This window comes from Hevea brasiliensis, chromosome 6 (assembly GCF_030052815.1).
Source record: "Hevea brasiliensis isolate MT/VB/25A 57/8 chromosome 6, ASM3005281v1, whole genome shotgun sequence".
Taxonomy (NCBI): Eukaryota; Viridiplantae; Streptophyta; class Magnoliopsida; order Malpighiales; family Euphorbiaceae; genus Hevea; species Hevea brasiliensis.
The window spans coordinates 89,992,764-90,011,163 of record NC_079498.1 but is presented as its reverse complement, the minus strand read 5'-3'; the positions used below and the strand labels follow the sequence as shown (position 1 = coordinate 90,011,163).

Genomic DNA, 18,400 nt, shown 5'->3' with positions numbered 1-18,400 from the left:
TTTCTTCTCTTTATTTTCTTCTCAATCAAACATAAAATGATAAAAATGTATATAAGACAAATTTTATTTTATTTTAATAAAAAAAACACTTAAGAATATGCTTTAACATTGTGTTTGAAGGAAAAATATGAGAAGAAATAATAGAATAAAATTAAATCAATGATTTTCTTATTATTTGGGCAAATTAAATTGAACAAAGAACAAAATCAAGTTTTCCAATTGAACATTTGTGTACAACAAAAGGGCTTTGAGATACACATGGTCCTTTTCAATTAAAGAAAAACATTAAAAAAAAAAAAAACCTTATAAACATCTAAATAAATACATTTCAAAAAATTCTCATTAATGATATAAGTATGAAAAATTATGATTTTTTTTTTCAATTGCAGCATTACACTAACAATGCCTATAGGCCAAAGATAGATAAAGTCCAACAAAATATATAAGAAAGACTAATAAATCCAACACAGCACATACAAGAAACAAACACAAATCCAAAAAACCAATCAAACTTAAAGATCAAATTCTAAGAGAATAAAGAAACTGAAGCTCCAAAACCCATTGGCATTGTCGTCCCTTGTAGCATTTAGGGCTGAAGGAAGCTTTCACAATAAAACACTGCAAACCAAACGCCACCTCTTTTAAACATCAAGCCAACCGATTGCTAGACCTTAGAAGCAACAATCACCACCATCAATGGTTGCCAACAGAGAGGGAAGTGGGAAGAGCTCATGGCCTATCAATCTCTTATAGCCATAAGAGAGGATGGGGGGCATTTGCCACCAAATGAGCTAAGCTCAAGCACCTCAAGATACCCACATCCACATATGCAAATAAACCCTCCAAAGAATGATGGCCTCTGATAACTAATTTTGCCACTCCAAACTGACCAAAGCTGTAACACCTCAAAAATTTTAAATTTATTATTTTATGAGTAATATTGATATTTTAATTATTTAAATTTTAAGAAAATTATTTGAGATTTTTTGGATTTTAAAAATCGGGTTCGATTTTTCAAAAATATAAACTTTGATGATTTTTAAAAATTAATTTAAAGACCACGTGACAAAACTAAAAATATATTTGGAGTCTACGAATTTTTCTGAGTTTTCTAGAATTTTTTCGAAATTTTTGAGCCTCGTTTTCGGTCCCAAGGCAAAGTAAAAATTCAAAATTTTGTATCCTGAATCGAACCGGCCGAATCGAACTAGACCGGATCGGACCGATCGAATCGGACCAGCCCCTTCTTCTTCTTCTCTTTTTCTCCCGCACGCGTTTCCTCCTCCCTCTCTTTCTCTCCCGTTTTCTCTCTCCTCCCTCCTCCCCTTGCCACACCGCCACCTCCCCTGCCACCCCAGCCCGTCGGCGCCCATCCCCAGTCGTCCCAGCCCACCGGCCGCCGCCTGAAACGCCGGAAAAAGGCTCCCGAAACGACGCGACGCGCAAGTGCGCCGCTTCGTCTTCCCGGCCAATCCGGCCATCAATCGGACTGGGTCTTGTGTCTAAACTCATCTATTCGTCGAGAGCTTTCCATAGACACCAAGAATACCGAAATCCATCGAGCGGTTTGTCCAATTTTTGCCTGGAAAGTTTTAGCCCATTTTGACTTTTGGGCTAGATTTCTCACAAACTGTAAACCCCACAAGAAAACCAAGAGTACCAGAGCGCTCCACTCGTCAAGAGCTTCGCGGGGATATCAATTTCAAAATTTTTCGACACCATTTTTCGGTGGGTCCCACGGAACTTCGCAGTATTTTTCCGAGCATTAAATGAGCTTAGAAAATTCCGTAAAAAATTTATACTAACCCCCGTATTGTGGGCTTCGTGTAGGTATCCTCAATTCACGAAAATTCGACAATTGTCCGGGTCTGTGAATTTCCGGCCAGACAGACCCGCTACCGGAAAAGTCTCTGAATTGGATCGAGGTTTTGGCTATCCCACCATTGTCAGACATCCCGAGCGTTTTCCAGAAGTCGAAATCGGCAAAGGTAAGCCCGAACCTTATTTTTTCATAATTTTCTAGTGCTTAAATAGGATTAAAAATTCATAAAATATTTGTGGTAGCTCAGAAAATTATGATTCTTTTTGCAATAGCCTAGTAATATTGCTAAGGACCGCGGGGCAAAGTTTTAGAATTTTTAGAGCTTATTTGGGCAATTTTTGCAAAAATGATCAATCATAAGGACTAAATTGAAATTTTACATATTGTGATGGATGACTGATTTGATGGGCCCAGGAGGGGCTGTGTGATGTGATTGAGCTGTGGATATATGGATTGTGAATATAGAAGTGTGTTTTGAGCCCTTTTGCAGGTTGGGTAGGTCCTAGGTATAGGGGAGACTCTGCCGGATTTTCGACACGACTTAGGACGTATTTGGTCTTTTCATGATTTGTATTGAGTCAATTGTGTTAAATAATTATAATGTAATTGTCAGGTGAGCCGGGACAGCCTTCTTCCTCCACCCAGCCGCCACAGTGATCGCTGTCAAGTCTGTGAGTAAACTATTAATTTTAATTGTAATTTCGATATTATTATATGTTCAAGCATGCCCATGCATCACTTATATGTATATAATTATGTAGTTAAACTCTAGGCACGTTTATGTTGCATTCACAACTGTTAAAGTGCCATGGATGTTGTTATGGTAATTTGGAGCAGTGTGCGTGTGTTGGCGTGCGTGTGATGTGATGTAGACTATGGATAGGATGGGTAGACACGGCTTGAGATCTTCGCTGGGACTCGGTCCTTCGGGGTAGACACGGCTTGAGTTCTTCGCTGGGACCCCGATTTAGTTATTAAGTGGAAGTCCGAGCTGAGTTCTTCGCTGGCACAGGTTGGATTTAAGAGAGCTGTCTAGGGGATCAACTCCCATATATTATGATTGATATTACTGGGTGCGTGAGTGCTCCAAATTACCTTTTTGCTGTTATGATGTGAATTTATTGCTGATGTTGCATTTCACTTTACAGGATGCATTAGCTTTAGATAGTTATAGAGATTATGGTTAAAATTGATATTTTACTCTCTGAGTCGAATGCTCACTCCTGTTCAATATTTTTCCAGGCCACAGGAGGATATTTTTGAGGTTAACCTGTTTTTCTCCCTCGTAAGTCATCTATTTATGTTTGTGTAATTTTATAAACTTCTAAAATTTCCGCATGTGTTAGAAATATTCATTTGAATTGGGTCTGTAATATAAATTGTTATTTTGGACCTGTAAACTTATTATTCTATGCATGTTGATGGACTGGATGAGGGAGCAGAGCTCCCATTTATTTTATGTTGTTATGAGTATGTGGAGGGTGAGCTGAGCTCCCCAATTGATATATGTTGTGTTTACAGGTTGGGTGAGTCAAAAACTCCCCGTTGAAATGTCCATTTTATGGCCGGACTCTGTCCAGTTGAATTCTTGAAATTGGGCCTAAATGGGCCTTAAAGTTGGGTTAATGAATAGTTAGGCTTACAACGGGCCTCGGGGGCTTTAGGCTGGCCCAGGTCCTAGTGCCGGTCCGGCCCATAGGTTGGGTCGTGACAAAAGCCATAAACAAATCAAACTAAAAAAGCTCTCACAAAATCCTTCAGATATGTAGAAACAATACAACAAAATCCTATTTACTCCCACACCCAAACAAAGAGAGCTTCCCGCACTAGGCTGGGACAAAAATTGACACCTTCCCTTGCCCTTAGGGTTAGTTTAGATGAGAGTGAAGGACAAGTAAATAAAGGTAAGGAGGAATAAATGAGTTATGTCCCTTTGTTTGGGAAGGGGTGAATTAACGGACAATGAGGATAAGTAAAGATAAGCCTTACTCTTCCTTACCCCTCAAATCTTAATTTTTCTTACACCCCAAATTAGGTAAGGAGGGAGGGTGGAAGCTATAACTATTTTTATTTTTACACTCCTTAAATTTACCTTTCCTTCACTTTTTCCCAAATATAAAGAATATGCATTACCCTCTTTGCCTTTCCATTAATTCACCCCTTCTCAAATATGAGTTTTTTTTTTTTTTTTTATAACTCTCCTTACCCTTTCCTTTTCTTAGAAGAAAATTTCATATTTAGGAATGGGTAAATTAATGAAAAGATAGCAAGAGATAATGTATATTTCTTATATTTAGAAAGAGGCAAAGGAAAGGTAAATTTAAGAGGTGTAAAAATATAAATATTTATAACTCTCATTTCTTCCTTCTTATCTTTTCTTATACCTCAAATTAGGGTGTAAGAAAAATTGAGATTTCAGGGGCAAGGGAGGGTAAGGTTTACTCTTACTTACCCTTATCCTTTATTAACTCACATCTTCTCAAATAATAATAAAATAGTTGTTTGCCCCACCTTACATTTATTTACCTTTTCCTCACTCTCATCCAAACAGACCCTTAGGAGAGGAGAAGCAAACAAAATTAAAAGGAAGGGCTTGGCTCAACCAGAAAAAGAAATAGATTGAGAGAACTTTCTCTCTCTAAAACTTAGAAAGAGATTTTACGCACCACAAGAAAATACTATTTAGTTCTTAAGGTTTTATGCATCTTTTATAATTTAGTCTTTTTATTTTATAAGGGCCTTTTAAATTAAAACGAAAAATTAATGATTGTGTCAATTTATGATTTTATTTAAATATTTTAATTTTGGACCAACTATCTAAGTTTTTCAATTTTGAAAAAAATTGAATAAAAATTAATATTCAACTAGTTGTTTTGCCGCGCACTGCACAAATTATTTATTTTTATTTTTAATAATATAATTTAATATATATTATTTTTTACATTTTATATTTTCATAATCATATAGTAAAATTTTGTCAATAATGAAATTTTTAATTAACTATACTTTTATGTTAAGTGTTAATAAATAAATAAGTTGATTAATAGATTATTTTTTATTATTCTTAAATTAGTTAACATATACCAATAAAATGATAAACAAAGTGAGTGTGTGTGCATATATATATATATATATATATATATATATATATATATATATATATATATATATATATATATATATATATATATATATATATATATACTTCGAATAATTTTTAGACTTTAAATATAAAAATTATTTTTTAAAATAAAATTTTAAATTTTATAAAATTATTTTTAATAGAATAATTATTTAAATATATATTAATGAAAATAATTCACACTTTTTCTGATATGATGGAAAATTTAATTAAAAAGTTATCGTTTTTAGAGATATAATATGATAATGTTTGGAATTCTAAACTTAAGAATTTTAAAACCTTTAAAAATATAGTAAAAGTATTTAACAAAAATTGTAGTAAAAAGAATTTTAAATAATATCTATTTTTTATGAGATAAAATTTTTGTAGTTGAAATTTAAAAATATTTAAATAAAAGTTAATATTTAATATAATAAGTTATTTTTTAAAAAAAAAATTTAAATATAAAAATAAAAAGATACTATGCCATATGCCAATTTTTAAAATTCTTTTAAATAACATGGCACATTCTTGTAAATAAATAATAAATAAATAAATAAATAAATATATATATATATATATATATATATATATATATATATATATATATATATATATATATATATAAAGAGAGAATTTGAATTCATAAATACATGACTATCAATTGATCGATTGATTTCTAATTTTGATTAAAATTTTTTCAAAATTGAATAGTTTGAATAATTAATTAAAAAATTCTGTTTGATTTAATTGTATGATAAAATTCATTTAGAATTCATTTATAAATAAATTTCATAATAGAATCTATTTACAAATAAATTTCTTTATTTGGTATAAATTATATTAATATAAAATTTATTTCATTATAAATAAATAAATTAAAATAAAATAATATACAATAAGAGAATAATTTTATCACTTAATATATATATATAATTTTAAGTATGAAATTTATTTATAAATTTAATCAATTTTGATGAAATTTAATTTAGTTATAATAAATTCTATGAAATTGATTATTAAGAATTTTCATTAAATTTTTATTTAAATCATACACTAAAATTGTATATTTATAAATAAATTCTATAAAATTTTATGAAATTCATTTACACTAAACACTTCCTTTAAAATAAATATTTAGATAAAACGTAAATTGACAAAGGTATTTAGAGAAATTTTTTTACCCAATTGGCCTTCTGAAAATTACATTATCCGTTTTTGTAATAATTTCATCAATAAATTAATCCTTTACATTACATTTTACTGTCAATGGTCGGCAAAAATACAAAATTACTCTCATATATACATCCCACCCTCCCCTCCGTCTCTCAAATCCATCAACCCCAGCAGCCCTTTCCCTGACAAACCCACTAACTCCAACTACTAGCCAAGCTCTTGCTCCTCCCTCTCTGCTCGAACACAATTGCCTAGCCCATTCTCACTAACGTCCATTCCAACATCACCACAATCCACTAGGTTGCCTGCTTGCCTCCTCCTCCGTCTATGTTGTCCCACTATTTCTCTCTTCCTCAGCAGCCTCCTTAATTGATGTTCCCCATCAATTTTTCAAAATCAAGGTTGTTGGCTTCCCATCAATTTTTAAATCTCGATGATGTTCCTCATCAAGTTTTCAACTCAATTTAATCTTATTCTCAGGTGATAAGTCGTAGTGAAGTAATGAACCAGCAACAGCAACAGGCCCCCTTCGATGATGATGAATCTACAAGCCATGTCCACCTCAACAAATAATGTAAAATATTGTAATTTACCTTAACTTTGCCTTATGACTATAATTTACCCAGTCTCAGATACTTGGACTTTATCATCCAAGATTAAACATAAACGTAAACATTTGGACTATTGCCCAATTGGCCTATATTTACGTAGTACGCAGATAAACATCATCAAACTTAAAATACAAAGTGCTGAAAATTTTAACTTCTAAGTGCTTAATTGTGTTATCAAAAACCCTTCGGTAACTTTTAAAGATATTATCCAATATCCCAGTTTTGAAAAGAGTACTGCAAGCATTTTGAAACTAAAGAAATTGAAAACATAATGCAGCAAAATCAAATAATTATCAACTTAAAAGATAGTTCAATAGGAGCTACCCCACCATACAACTCAAAATAGTTGAACAGATATTGCTTAAATACGGGACAGAATCCTAAATTAGAACATAAAAAAATTGGAAAGCGATAACATTTTTGTGGGGATGTTCTTAAAGAAAGTTGCACAGCCACACAAGAAAGCATTTGATGGTGAAAATAGTTAACCTTTTGCAGATTCCAATTTAAAACTCATCATCATCCTCCTCAGCTATGTGCTTTGCTAGCTCCTGCTCTTGCTGTTGTCTCTCCCTTCTCTTTTCAGCGCTTTCTTTCTCCTTATGGGAATTTGGTGGAAACCTAAGTGCACGAACTGCATCATTATGCATGTTGAGGCAGAAAGCAATCCTTGAATTAAATGCAATTTGAGGCTCGTTTGTAGAGTAGATATCTCCTGTTTCCTTTGATACCATCCACCCATTAGCATGATCAATAGTTGCATCAATTGCACCATCTCGTATTGCCTTGGCTACAATACTCTCAGCATCAGCAACAGGGTTTGCAGTGTCCAACCTTAACTTCTTGGCCACATCAGCTAGTGAAATTCGAGAATAAGAAATACTGATGTTGCGAAGCCCAGTCCTTATGACATTGTGCCGCAGTCTTACAATTAAATTGTGAGTCCTGTCTGAACTGAAAGTGGTTGAGAACTTCTCGGCAACAGATTTAAAGAGTTCCAAATCCCCTATCCGAACAGCCTGAAAAACAGATAGAAAAAGATCAGGAATCCCATGGTTATTTGAAACCCAAAAGTGAGTTAAAATGCTATTAGCCAAGACAAAATTACAAAGACAACCAAGACAAAATTACAAAGACAAGTAACAGCAATCCTCATTTAACACAGTTCCATATAGCATAGTGATTTCCATAACAAATCAAGACACAGGCTCTCAACCACCCACCACCCACCACCCTGGATAGTGATTGCCATGATAAATCAAGACACAGGCTCTCAATCACCCACACTTCCAACACAAAACTTGAACCAAATATTCCCAAACCTTGCTGTCCATGGATAATGTAAATAAAACAAGTCTATTTGATAAGCATATACTCACATTTGTCAACTCAAAGTACGGCCTCAAAGCATTCTCCATCCCTTTCTGCATAAAAACAGTCCTCTCAGGGATTTCTCCCAGCAGTAATCTGACAATAATGGCCCATTTATTGCATTGAACTCGAAAACCAAGGGCTGCAACAGGAGCTTTACGGGCAGCTTGAAGGAGGGACTCCTTTGCATCAGTGTACTCCAACTGAATTGTCCTGATCTTTCCCAGGTAAAAGAGGTACCGGCAGAACTGCACGAAAAGATCATTAATTCTTAAAACGTGCAGGTTATGACTAACATGGCCAACTAATAATATAAGATTTCTTTTGCAGGATATTGGATAATGGTAGTAGCTATTGATTATGAAGTTAATTTTAGTTCAATTGCACCATTTCCCATACAATTAAATATTTTCACCAATTGGCATCCAGATCCCAACGAAAATGTTAACTTCTCCATAGGATAAGAAACTAACAGTCAACATGCACATTTAAAATCCTAAAAACAATGGTAAAGAAACTTCATCTTGGAACATGGAAGCAAGTGTCAGCCTTCAATTTTACAGCCAAGTACGCTCCAGAACTAGAAAGATAATTGATGAACTGAGAAAGCAAAGACTACCTGCTGATTTGAATGAGCTTCAAATCGTGGCGCCTTTGACCTCAGCTTCTCTGCTTGATCATACAAATTGTAGTGGAGGTAATTGCGAAGTAGCAGGTTGAGTAGTGTTTCCTGCATCACAAAATTATCCAGGTATAAGACCCAGCAAGATAGCCACAATGTAGCTCCTATAACAGAAAAACTTTACCTGGCCAAGCTCATCATGGCGCAATGTTGCAATGCGGTGAAGAGCAAGGAGGTTACTGTTCAAGAAAATAAAAGTACCCAAGTAAAGTAATGATTTAAATCATGTCCACAATAATTACCACTGTGACACACACACACTCCCTCATGTTTAGCAGATAAAAGTAATGAAAATGATGGTACATAACTCACCCTCTGATTTCAGCAAGATCACCAGTAAGTTCATAGCTAAGAGAGTAATAAAAGTAAAGCCTGGATGCCAGAACATCAACAGTCCTCCTATTCAGGTTCTTCAGACGGGCAACACTTGCTGATGAACAAGCTTTAGCCTACAAGAGAAAGGTTGATTTGTTCATATAGGAGTTTCAGAACCCAAACGAGGAAAGAAAAAGGTGTGGCTTGATGCAATTGTGTGCATATTTACCTCACTGTACTTCTTCTGATCAATCAGATATATTAGCACCAGCAAGTAGCAGTATATCTCCAGCTCTGGTAAGGGGTGTTTCACAGGAGATTGAGAAACAGATGTTGCAGTATCAAACTCCATTTCATGCTCATCCTCCTACCACCATAGTTGAACAGTTGAATAAGCAATTATTCTGAACTAAAAAATTACCATCCCCCAACGTGAGGGAAAAGAATTGCCTAGTAAACCGCTACTTAGATTTACCAAGTATAAATACATATCGATTAACAGTCAAATTCGTGCAAAAACTCAATATACAAAAATCTAAAGCATATATCAAATAGACTCAACAATCTGAAAAGAGCATGATTGATTATTAAGAGAGCCCAAAACTCAAACGGCTTTTCAACAACATTACCTTGGGAAGATGGGCGGCTAGCCGATTATGAGGCTCAGATCCCGGACTAAGAGCGAAATTGAGGAAGGCACAGAGCACTTGAGCCTTGAGCTTTCGCCTTAAGGCCATCGTCAGGCGCACAGCCCGCACTATCCGCCGCACCTCCCGGGCATAGGCACCAGTCTCAATCAGTGAAGCGATCTCCTTCAAATCTACAAAACAGAAAAACTCACATACCCAAATCAGAAATCAAGCAAGAAATCAAAAAATTGAAGAAAACCCAGAAATAGGCTTACGGTTGAGTGTGGAAGGGGAAGAGGAGGTGGCGGAGTTGGAGGGAGCAGGAAGTTCCTTCATCTCGACGTCTTCAGTCATATTGTAGGTTACTGAAGCAAAAACAACTTAAAGATTGCGATTATCAATGATAACAAAATTGATAATAAAATGAAAACGAGAGTAAAATTGACCTTGAATTGAGAGAGAAAATGAGTTGATCGGGCCACTGCCGAGAAAGATTAGGGTTTATGCACTGCACATCTACTTTTCCTTCCCTGCAAGTCTAGCTAAGAAAATATCGACAGAAAGGACATAGAGAAGAGAGACAAGAAACAATACGCTAAAACGGTATAATGTTTAGCGTTTAGAGGGCATGAGAGGGAGGGTAAACTTTTTAGAGATTGAGGCTCTAGTTTAACAGAAGCATTTTGATTATAATATCATTATTGTTTTATTTAGTTAGTTAATAGTTATTTTTATCGAAAATTTTTATTTTAAATTATTATATAAATAATATTTAATAATTAATATAATTAAAATAATAAATAATTATTAAAATAATTAATAATCATTAAAATAATTAATATTATTGAATAAGTCTTAACGTGTCGTTGCTAAATGGCGCGTTTCAAACTTATTTGAGATTTATGGTAAAGGTTGTAAGAGAGTTGGGACGGACGTAGGATAAATTATGGAGGGAGGCAGTTATATAATAATTATAGTTAATAAAAATTTATAAATTATACTTTTATTAAATAATAATTAATATTTATTATTTTTTTAATAAATTATATATTTTATTAAATTTAAATAAAAAAGAGAATTCAAACAAAAAAATTCATACTACTCTTATTTTCATAGATATAATTCATATCTCATCTTAAAACCTAAAATATTAAGTGAAAAAAACAAAGATATGAATCAAATAAGACATTAAAAGTTCAAAGATCTCTTAAAATGTAAAACTAACATGTAATAAAGCTGCCCTCTCTAAAATATGAGCAATCTTATTAGAATATTAAATACAAGAAAAAAAGATTTACAATCCGAAATAAGACGATGAATTACCATGCATTAAACACTTCTCCACAACCTGCTTCCATTATTATATATACCAAAAATTTTAGCATTTTTTTTTCAATATATAATAACAATCAGTAAAAGAAAATTTTATCTTCAATCTTATTATGAAATAAATAATAAAATCTGAGAATTGGATAAAAAAAATTCAAATAAAGAGATAACAAAAAGCCTCTACCTTTAATTTCAATAAGTAATTTAAGTTTTTAGCTATGCCAAAATCAAGGGTGAAAATACAAAAGTACGAAAATATATACATATTTTAAAGCATGTATATTTTAGCTTTATTTTTTTCATTGTTATTTCTCACCGTTCATTTTCATTTTCATTTTCTTTTATATCTTTGTTTTGATTTTTTTTTAAAATATTTTAAATAAATATTAACACTTTAAAATTTAATTATTATTATTTCATTCACTTCTAAAATATTGTGTAATGTAATAACATCTCAACTCCACAAATTCATTATTATTATTATTATTATTATTATTATTATTATTATTACTATAAAGTCAAAGTTTTCATGGTTACAATATATATGTATTTAAAAAAAATTAGGGGAGGGGGAGCCAGAGAAGTAATATGTCCCCTTACCCGTCTAAAGTATAGCCGAGTAAGATATGCCACACAGTGTATCGGAACACCATATTTTATCTCAAAAAAAAATTTTCTTTTTAATTTATTTCTTTATGGTGATGAATTGCAATTTGTGAAATTTGACTCATTTAAGTCATTTATTGAAATTATAAATTTATTTGAGGTTTCAAAAATTTTATAGAAAATCCAGCAGAATACCGGCTAAAAATGGAGAAAACAGTTCTTCGGAACCTGTGAAAAACACTTCCAATATATTTTCAATCATTCTCAAACTCCATTATATCAACATAATCTCAATATTTCTCAACCATTTCTCAAAAATGGTTTCATTTGTCATTCATTCATTTCACATTATAATCATATACATTTCATTTATAAACACAAATTTATAAATACTGACATTCATACCAAATTATATTATATAAGTTTCAATTTATACATGAGAAAATAAAGTTTTATTACAAACAGTACAAATAGTATAAAATATCATAATGGGACCTAGTGTCCTACCAATGCACTGAAGTCTGTGAGGTAACACGGACACTATACAGAACTGTGAATGGTCTCACCCAGTCTGTGGTCTACTGGGCTCTCAGTCCAAATCTTCAGTACCTACGCGTTGCAAAAGCGACGCGCTAAGTATAAAGCTTAGTGATGTCAATAATACAAGAAAATATAATATGCAAATAAAAATAAAAATTTTCTAGTTATTGTGCTTATAAGAAAAAAATAATTACTAACTTATTGTTTAGTCGAAGGCTAATTATATCTTATGATATTAACTCTTTCTAGCATTTTCTTAATCGTTTTCTTGATGATTTTGAGCTTCTTTTTATTGTAATCATTCTTGTTCTTTATCTTAATATCTAATTTTCTTACTTCCTTTAATAATCAATTCAATTATATTTATACTTTTCCATGCCCAAGTAACCTATACAAATTGACCGGACTGGATAAACGGGTAAACTAGCACTGGGTACCAGGTACCTCGGGCCGTCACACCATTAGTCACAATGTGTCTCCTGGTGTGCAGACAGAATGGCTAATAAGCAATAAAAGCAATAAGGCATAAAGTCAAGTATAACATCATAATCAGTATAACCATAGGCTATCATATCACAGAATGGCATGGAACCATACATCATATGCAGTACTACTATCAAAACCCTATTGGCAAGCCAACCTATCCAAACCAATCACATTAGGCCTACTAGGGCATATTACAAAGTTATTCCTTGAATATTTATACTTAACATGTAAGGTTACTATTCATTTGATCATTTAAGTCAAAATATTGAATTTCTCATATATAATAGTTACAAGAGTTTTAATCACATAGATTTATCACATTTTGGTTTCTAAAAGTGTTGGCATTAGTTGACAATCATTGCTTCTAATCAATAGAGAATAAATTAAAATTTTCAGTTTTGGGTGTTAGAGTTCACTGTTCCATTAGGCCATTCTATAATGAGAATTTGGCCAAGTATTCTTAATCAAAGTTGTTCTTTATTGTGTCTAGTTACATTTCACGTTTTGAATCACCCCATTTGGAGTTTTCTAGCTTAAGTTATGGCTATTTCACCATAACTGATTGGATTGCCTTTACCCAGAATTTCTGGGCAATTTTTGGATATCGGTAATTTTGTACACTGACTGTAGGTGAGTTTTTAGACAGGTTATGGTCAAAATTTGGGTTTTTCTTTATTAAAGTTGTAGGGCTATGTCTCAGCTTTCTATTGGTATAAAATTCAAGTCAATTGGACCTTTCTACATTGAGTTATGACCAAATGAATGAACACTGTTCATTTGGTCATTTTCCAGGGATAGCATATTGGTCACCCGGATTAGGTCAATTTTTAGAGCTACTTAGGTTGGTTTTCTGGGACAGGTTCCTTCATTAAAGTTGTTGCATTTTGTGTCTAGTTTAACCTCCAATTGGCTTTACACCAATGGAGTTACCTAGCTTGAGTTATAGCCCTAAGAGCACACGGGACTCAAAGGGTCAAGAATGCACACTTAAGGCAGTTTAATTCTTTACATTAGTTAATGTCACCAATCACTCCATTTTCAATTCAAACTACACCAAATGGTCACTAAATGACCATTACAACATCATTTTGTGTTCAATTGCATCTACCCCCATATTTGATTTTCAAACCCTAGCCCTAAAATTCCAAAGTTTCAAATTCTTATTCTAAACTCATAAATTAATGTTTTAAGTGATACAATCACATCAAGGGCAGCCTATTCACTCATTTAATCCAAAGAAATCATAAAAACCATAACAAGTCCATGGCTACCGAAAATAGGGTGACACTTTAACATGTTTATTTTTGATGGAATTTCACATATCCTAGCTCAAATTATCATTCTAACAAGAAATTTGAAGAAAAGAGAAAAGGAATTGGACACTAACCTCAATTGATCACTCTTCTAAGTTTCCAAATCTTCCTTTTCTTCTCTTATTTTTGCTGCCTAGAGGTGTTCTAAGGTGTGAGGGTCAAATTTAGTGAAGTCAAGTTAGGGATTTATGGTGATTTAAGGTGGGAAGTAAAGCTTGAAGTAGTGTAAAAATGGTGAAATTTTCTTCTCTCTCTCTCTCTTTCTCTCTCTCTTAGTTAGGCTGATTGGGGAAGATGAAGCAGATTTCTTTTTCATTTTTGTCTCATTTTTATTTAGTTTTTATCACATTTAAGAGACTTGTCAATTTCCCATTGGTTAGCAATTTTAATTACCTCATGCATGATGTCATTAATCTACTTATATTTCATTTTTTTTTCTTTCATTTCTACTCATTTTCAATTAAATTTTTAGCAATATTTATTCATATTTCATGTCATAATAATTATTTACTTAATTGGATAAGTCGGTCAAAAATCATCTCCGAAGATGAAATGATCAAAATGCCCTCCGTTTGGCTTATTGAGCCAAAATCATCTGTACTGACCGAAAAAATTTTCTAAACCTTTTCTTGGCATTCTAATGTCATAGAAACCTCAATGACTCTTCTTTGGAGTCCCAAAAATTATTTTATGAATTTTCTCCCAGGTTTAGGGCTTCTAGTTGGGAAAACTGCAACTTCCCACTGGGTTACCCATCACTAGGGCACTGGCTCATTTAACTTGGTTACATTTTATTTCTAAAATTTTCCTTATTTTTTCTTGTTAATATTTGAGTTAATTATGGCTCTTCACTCTAGTCTAAATATTTTTCCAGATGTTCTAGCTATCTGGACTGACACCAATCACCAGAACAGTAGAATGTACAAAATGGCTACAGTGAGGGTGTTACAACTCTTCCCCTCTAATTTAAATTTCATCCTCGAAATTTACCTGACTTAAGTAATCATGGAGTTGCTACTGAAGGAGTGGAAGTATGAAAAATATAAGTTTAGATCATTGAATTCAAAAAATTTTTCATCTAGGGTCACATGCATCATGCAAGATTTATTTTTATCTATTTGATTTCAATGATAAACAGCATATTAAAACTCTTTTAATATGTTTTTGGATCTATATTTGCTATTTAAGATTTTAGAATTAACAAATTAATTCATTAGAATCTTAAATTTGATCAAGAACAAGTGCACTAACCTTTTTGATGCACTGCACTGTGTTTGGCACCTTTGGAATGCGCCTAGGACACCAGATGTTGTCCCTCTAGCTTATCCACAGCAAGATCACTAATGGCAGCCCCTTCAACAGCTTCTCAAGCCTTTCCAATCAATTAGAAATTCAAGTTTTGCTTTTTGAGAGATTATAGATGTATACTGGACACTAGAAATGATTTTTAGTTTTTTAATTCAAGAGAATGTTAGCTATTCTCTTTGAATTGATGAGAGATGAAGAAAAAGAGAGGGAGAGGCTCCTTTGGGTGGTGGCACCGAAGAAGAACAACAGCCTTGTTATTTTACTCTTTCATAACAACACATTATATAGCTAGGTCACCACTTAAAACCCTTGCCACATATCACATTTTGATTGGCTTTTAGTTTAATTGACCCAATCACATTGTGCCAAGTGTCAAACCTAGATTTAATCTTGACTTTGATCATCTTACATGGTTAAAAGATAAATGACAAGCTTATGTGTAGTGCCATGTGTCACCATCTAATGGTGTCATATGTTACCTTGTGAAATGACCAAAATACCCCTGTGTCTTAATTTTGAGTTCTCAACCCAAAATAATTATTTCTCTTCTTCTAATCAATTTATATCAAATATAAATTAATTAATTAATCTCTATTAATTAATTTCTCATAATTAAATTCATATTTAAACACTTTAAATATAAATTTAACTTATACTATACATCCATTAACCTAGATTTGGTTTCAAGCCATGCTAGGGACTTTACAATCTAATTGCAAACCAAACCAATTTAATTAATCAATTAAACTCTTTAATTTATTAATTAAATCATACTTAATTTGGTGATTACTTGTGTATATGTGTAACTCACTAAGCTCATCACTAATTGGCAATGAGACATGATATCAACTCTTAATATGATTAGAACTCTTTCTTACCATAAATGATTTCTCTAAATTATTTTATGCAGCTCATAGACTATGGTTAACACCTAGCATAGCATGCCATAGCCACCCAATCAGTAATAAGGTTTTCCTTAAATGAACCTATAATCATATGTTACCATGCATTAGAATCTCTCTGTTACAAAATTCCAATTCAAGCTTCTCTGTTACAAAATTCCAATTCAATCTGGAGTCGTGATTTATATCAAACCCCATTTGCTATGAATATTATGTTCTCTTTTAACTCCAGTTTTTCATTAAAAAGATTTTTCTCATCAGAAACTCTTTTCTGATTAAATCTATCTATCCTGACCAGGAACTTGTAACTTCAAGAATAATTAAATGAACATAGGATTTATTCCTATTTACTTAGGGTAACAGATTCCATCTTGATCAACACCTACCTCCATATATAACTAGTAGGAGCCAACACATGCCCATATACCCATACACAGTACAAGTATGAAAGCAATATCAAACTCAAACCACTTATATACAAGATAACTGTGCTATCTCAGGTCTAAAGATTATATGCACTGATATGATTTATGATAATATATTGACAAGAGTAAACTCCATGTGTTTGTCATAAATGTCACTGGTTCGGCCTACTTATCATGTATAAGTGCCTATCATGTTTGTTATATGGCATGAGACTCAGCATTCCATCTTATTTACATCTCATACAAATAACTTGGGAACAAACATGATTACAATCTTTCTGGATAAGTCATGTCCTATGTGAAGTATCCTCGATTGTGAACCTATTTATGATACTTTGTGCTAGAAATATTGTCACTCATATTCTTAATAACTTAAGAATAGAATTTCTAACAAAATATCAATGGACCTTTTCTATTACACATAAATATATTATGTAAACGGAAAAGTGAAAATGCCTTTTATTAATAAAACATGTACAAGATACATAATAAATGATATGCTCCAGGGCATACTACTAACAATCTCCCACTAGCACTAGAGCCATTCATTACAATACCTTAGACACATCTTCTCAAGATATCGGTCTAATTGCGCTTGTGACAAAGGCTTAGTGAATGGATCAGCTAAATTTTTAGTTGATACTATTTTCTGCATGACTACATCGCCTTGCCCAACTATCTCTCTGATAATGTGGTAATGCCTTTCTATGTGTTTGGATTTCTAGTGAGACCGAGGATCCTTATATCCAAACAACTTCTTTTGCAGCATCTGATGCAGCAATATACTCAACCTCTGTAGTGGAATCAGCAGTCGTACTTGTTTGGAACTCTTCCAACTGACTGCACTTCCATTACAAATGAACACATATCCAGAGGTAGACTTTCTATCATCAATATCTGATTGGAAATCAGAATCAGTATAACCATCCAATTGCAAGTCACCACCTCCATATATCAAGAATAAATCCTTAATTCTTCTCTAGTACTTAAGGATATTCTTGACAACTATCCAGTATTTCAAACCTGGATTGGATTGATACCTGCTAGTCAAACTAACAGCATATGCGATATCTGGCCTAGTACACAACATTGCATACATCAAACTTCCAATAGCCGAAGCATATGGAATCCTAGCCATTTTATCTCTTTCTTCAAGTGTCTTTAGAGACATCTCTTTAGAAAGGTGGATACCATGTCTTACTAGTAACAATCCTCTCTTGGAATCAAGCATGTTAAACCCTTTTAGCACCTTTTTCAAGTATAGACTTTGAGATAAATCAATTATTCTTTTCACTCTATCTCTATAGATGTGAATCCCAAGAATATAGGTTTTCTCCCCTAAGTCTTTCATGGAGAATGTATTTGACAACTATACCTTTATAGTTGTCAACATACTTGTGTCATTACCTATCAACAGAATGTTATCCACATATAAGACAAGGAAAATTATGGCATTATCTCTAACCTTCTTATATACACATGGCTCATCCTCATTTTTTATAAAACCAAATGACTTAATGACTTCATCAAAACAGATATTCCAACTCCTCGAAGCTTATTTCAACCCATAAATGGATCGAGCGCACTTTGGAACCATCTTGGGATTCAAAACCCTTAAGTTGTTCCATGAAAATGTTTTCTTCAATGTATTCATTGAGAAAAGTTGTTTTGACATCCATCTGCCAAATCTCATAATCATAGTATACAACTATTGCTAATAGAATCCTAATTGATTTAAGCATAGCAACAGGCGAGAAAGTCTCC

At 32.8% G+C, this 18,400-nt stretch overlaps 1 protein-coding gene across 1 annotated transcript; it reads right to left on the bottom strand.

The window, feature by feature from the left end:
- Nucleotides 1-7,002: 7,002 nt before the first annotated feature.
- Nucleotides 7,003-10,373, bottom strand: LOC110664427 (probable 26S proteasome non-ATPase regulatory subunit 3). Its single transcript, XM_021824106.2, has 9 exons — nucleotides 10,174-10,373; nucleotides 10,003-10,092; nucleotides 9,728-9,918; nucleotides 9,328-9,465; nucleotides 9,096-9,232; nucleotides 8,908-8,962; nucleotides 8,721-8,831; nucleotides 8,110-8,349; nucleotides 7,003-7,749 (listed from the first exon to the last, which is right to left on the bottom strand). Exons 2-9 carry the CDS (start codon nucleotides 10,079-10,081, stop codon nucleotides 7,237-7,239), a joined length of 1,464 nt encoding a protein of 487 aa, XP_021679798.2. The 5' UTR covers nucleotides 10,082-10,092; nucleotides 10,174-10,373; the 3' UTR covers nucleotides 7,003-7,236.
- Nucleotides 10,374-18,400: the final 8,027 nt, after the last annotated feature.

Excerpts from the sequence above, each read along its gene's own strand:
- LOC110664427 (XM_021824106.2), bottom strand. The coding sequence starts at position 10,081 with ATGACTGAAGACGTCGAGATGAAGGAACTTCCTGCTCCCTCCAACTCC. Across the intron at positions 9,919-10,002 it reads TTCCCCTTCCACACTCAACC|ATTTGAAGGAGATCGCTTCA; the intron begins GTAAGCCTATTT and ends TCTGTTTTGTAG. Across the intron at positions 8,963-9,095 it reads GATCTTGCTGAAATCAGAGG|TAACCTCCTTGCTCTTCACC; the intron begins GTGAGTTATGTA and ends TTTCTTGAACAG.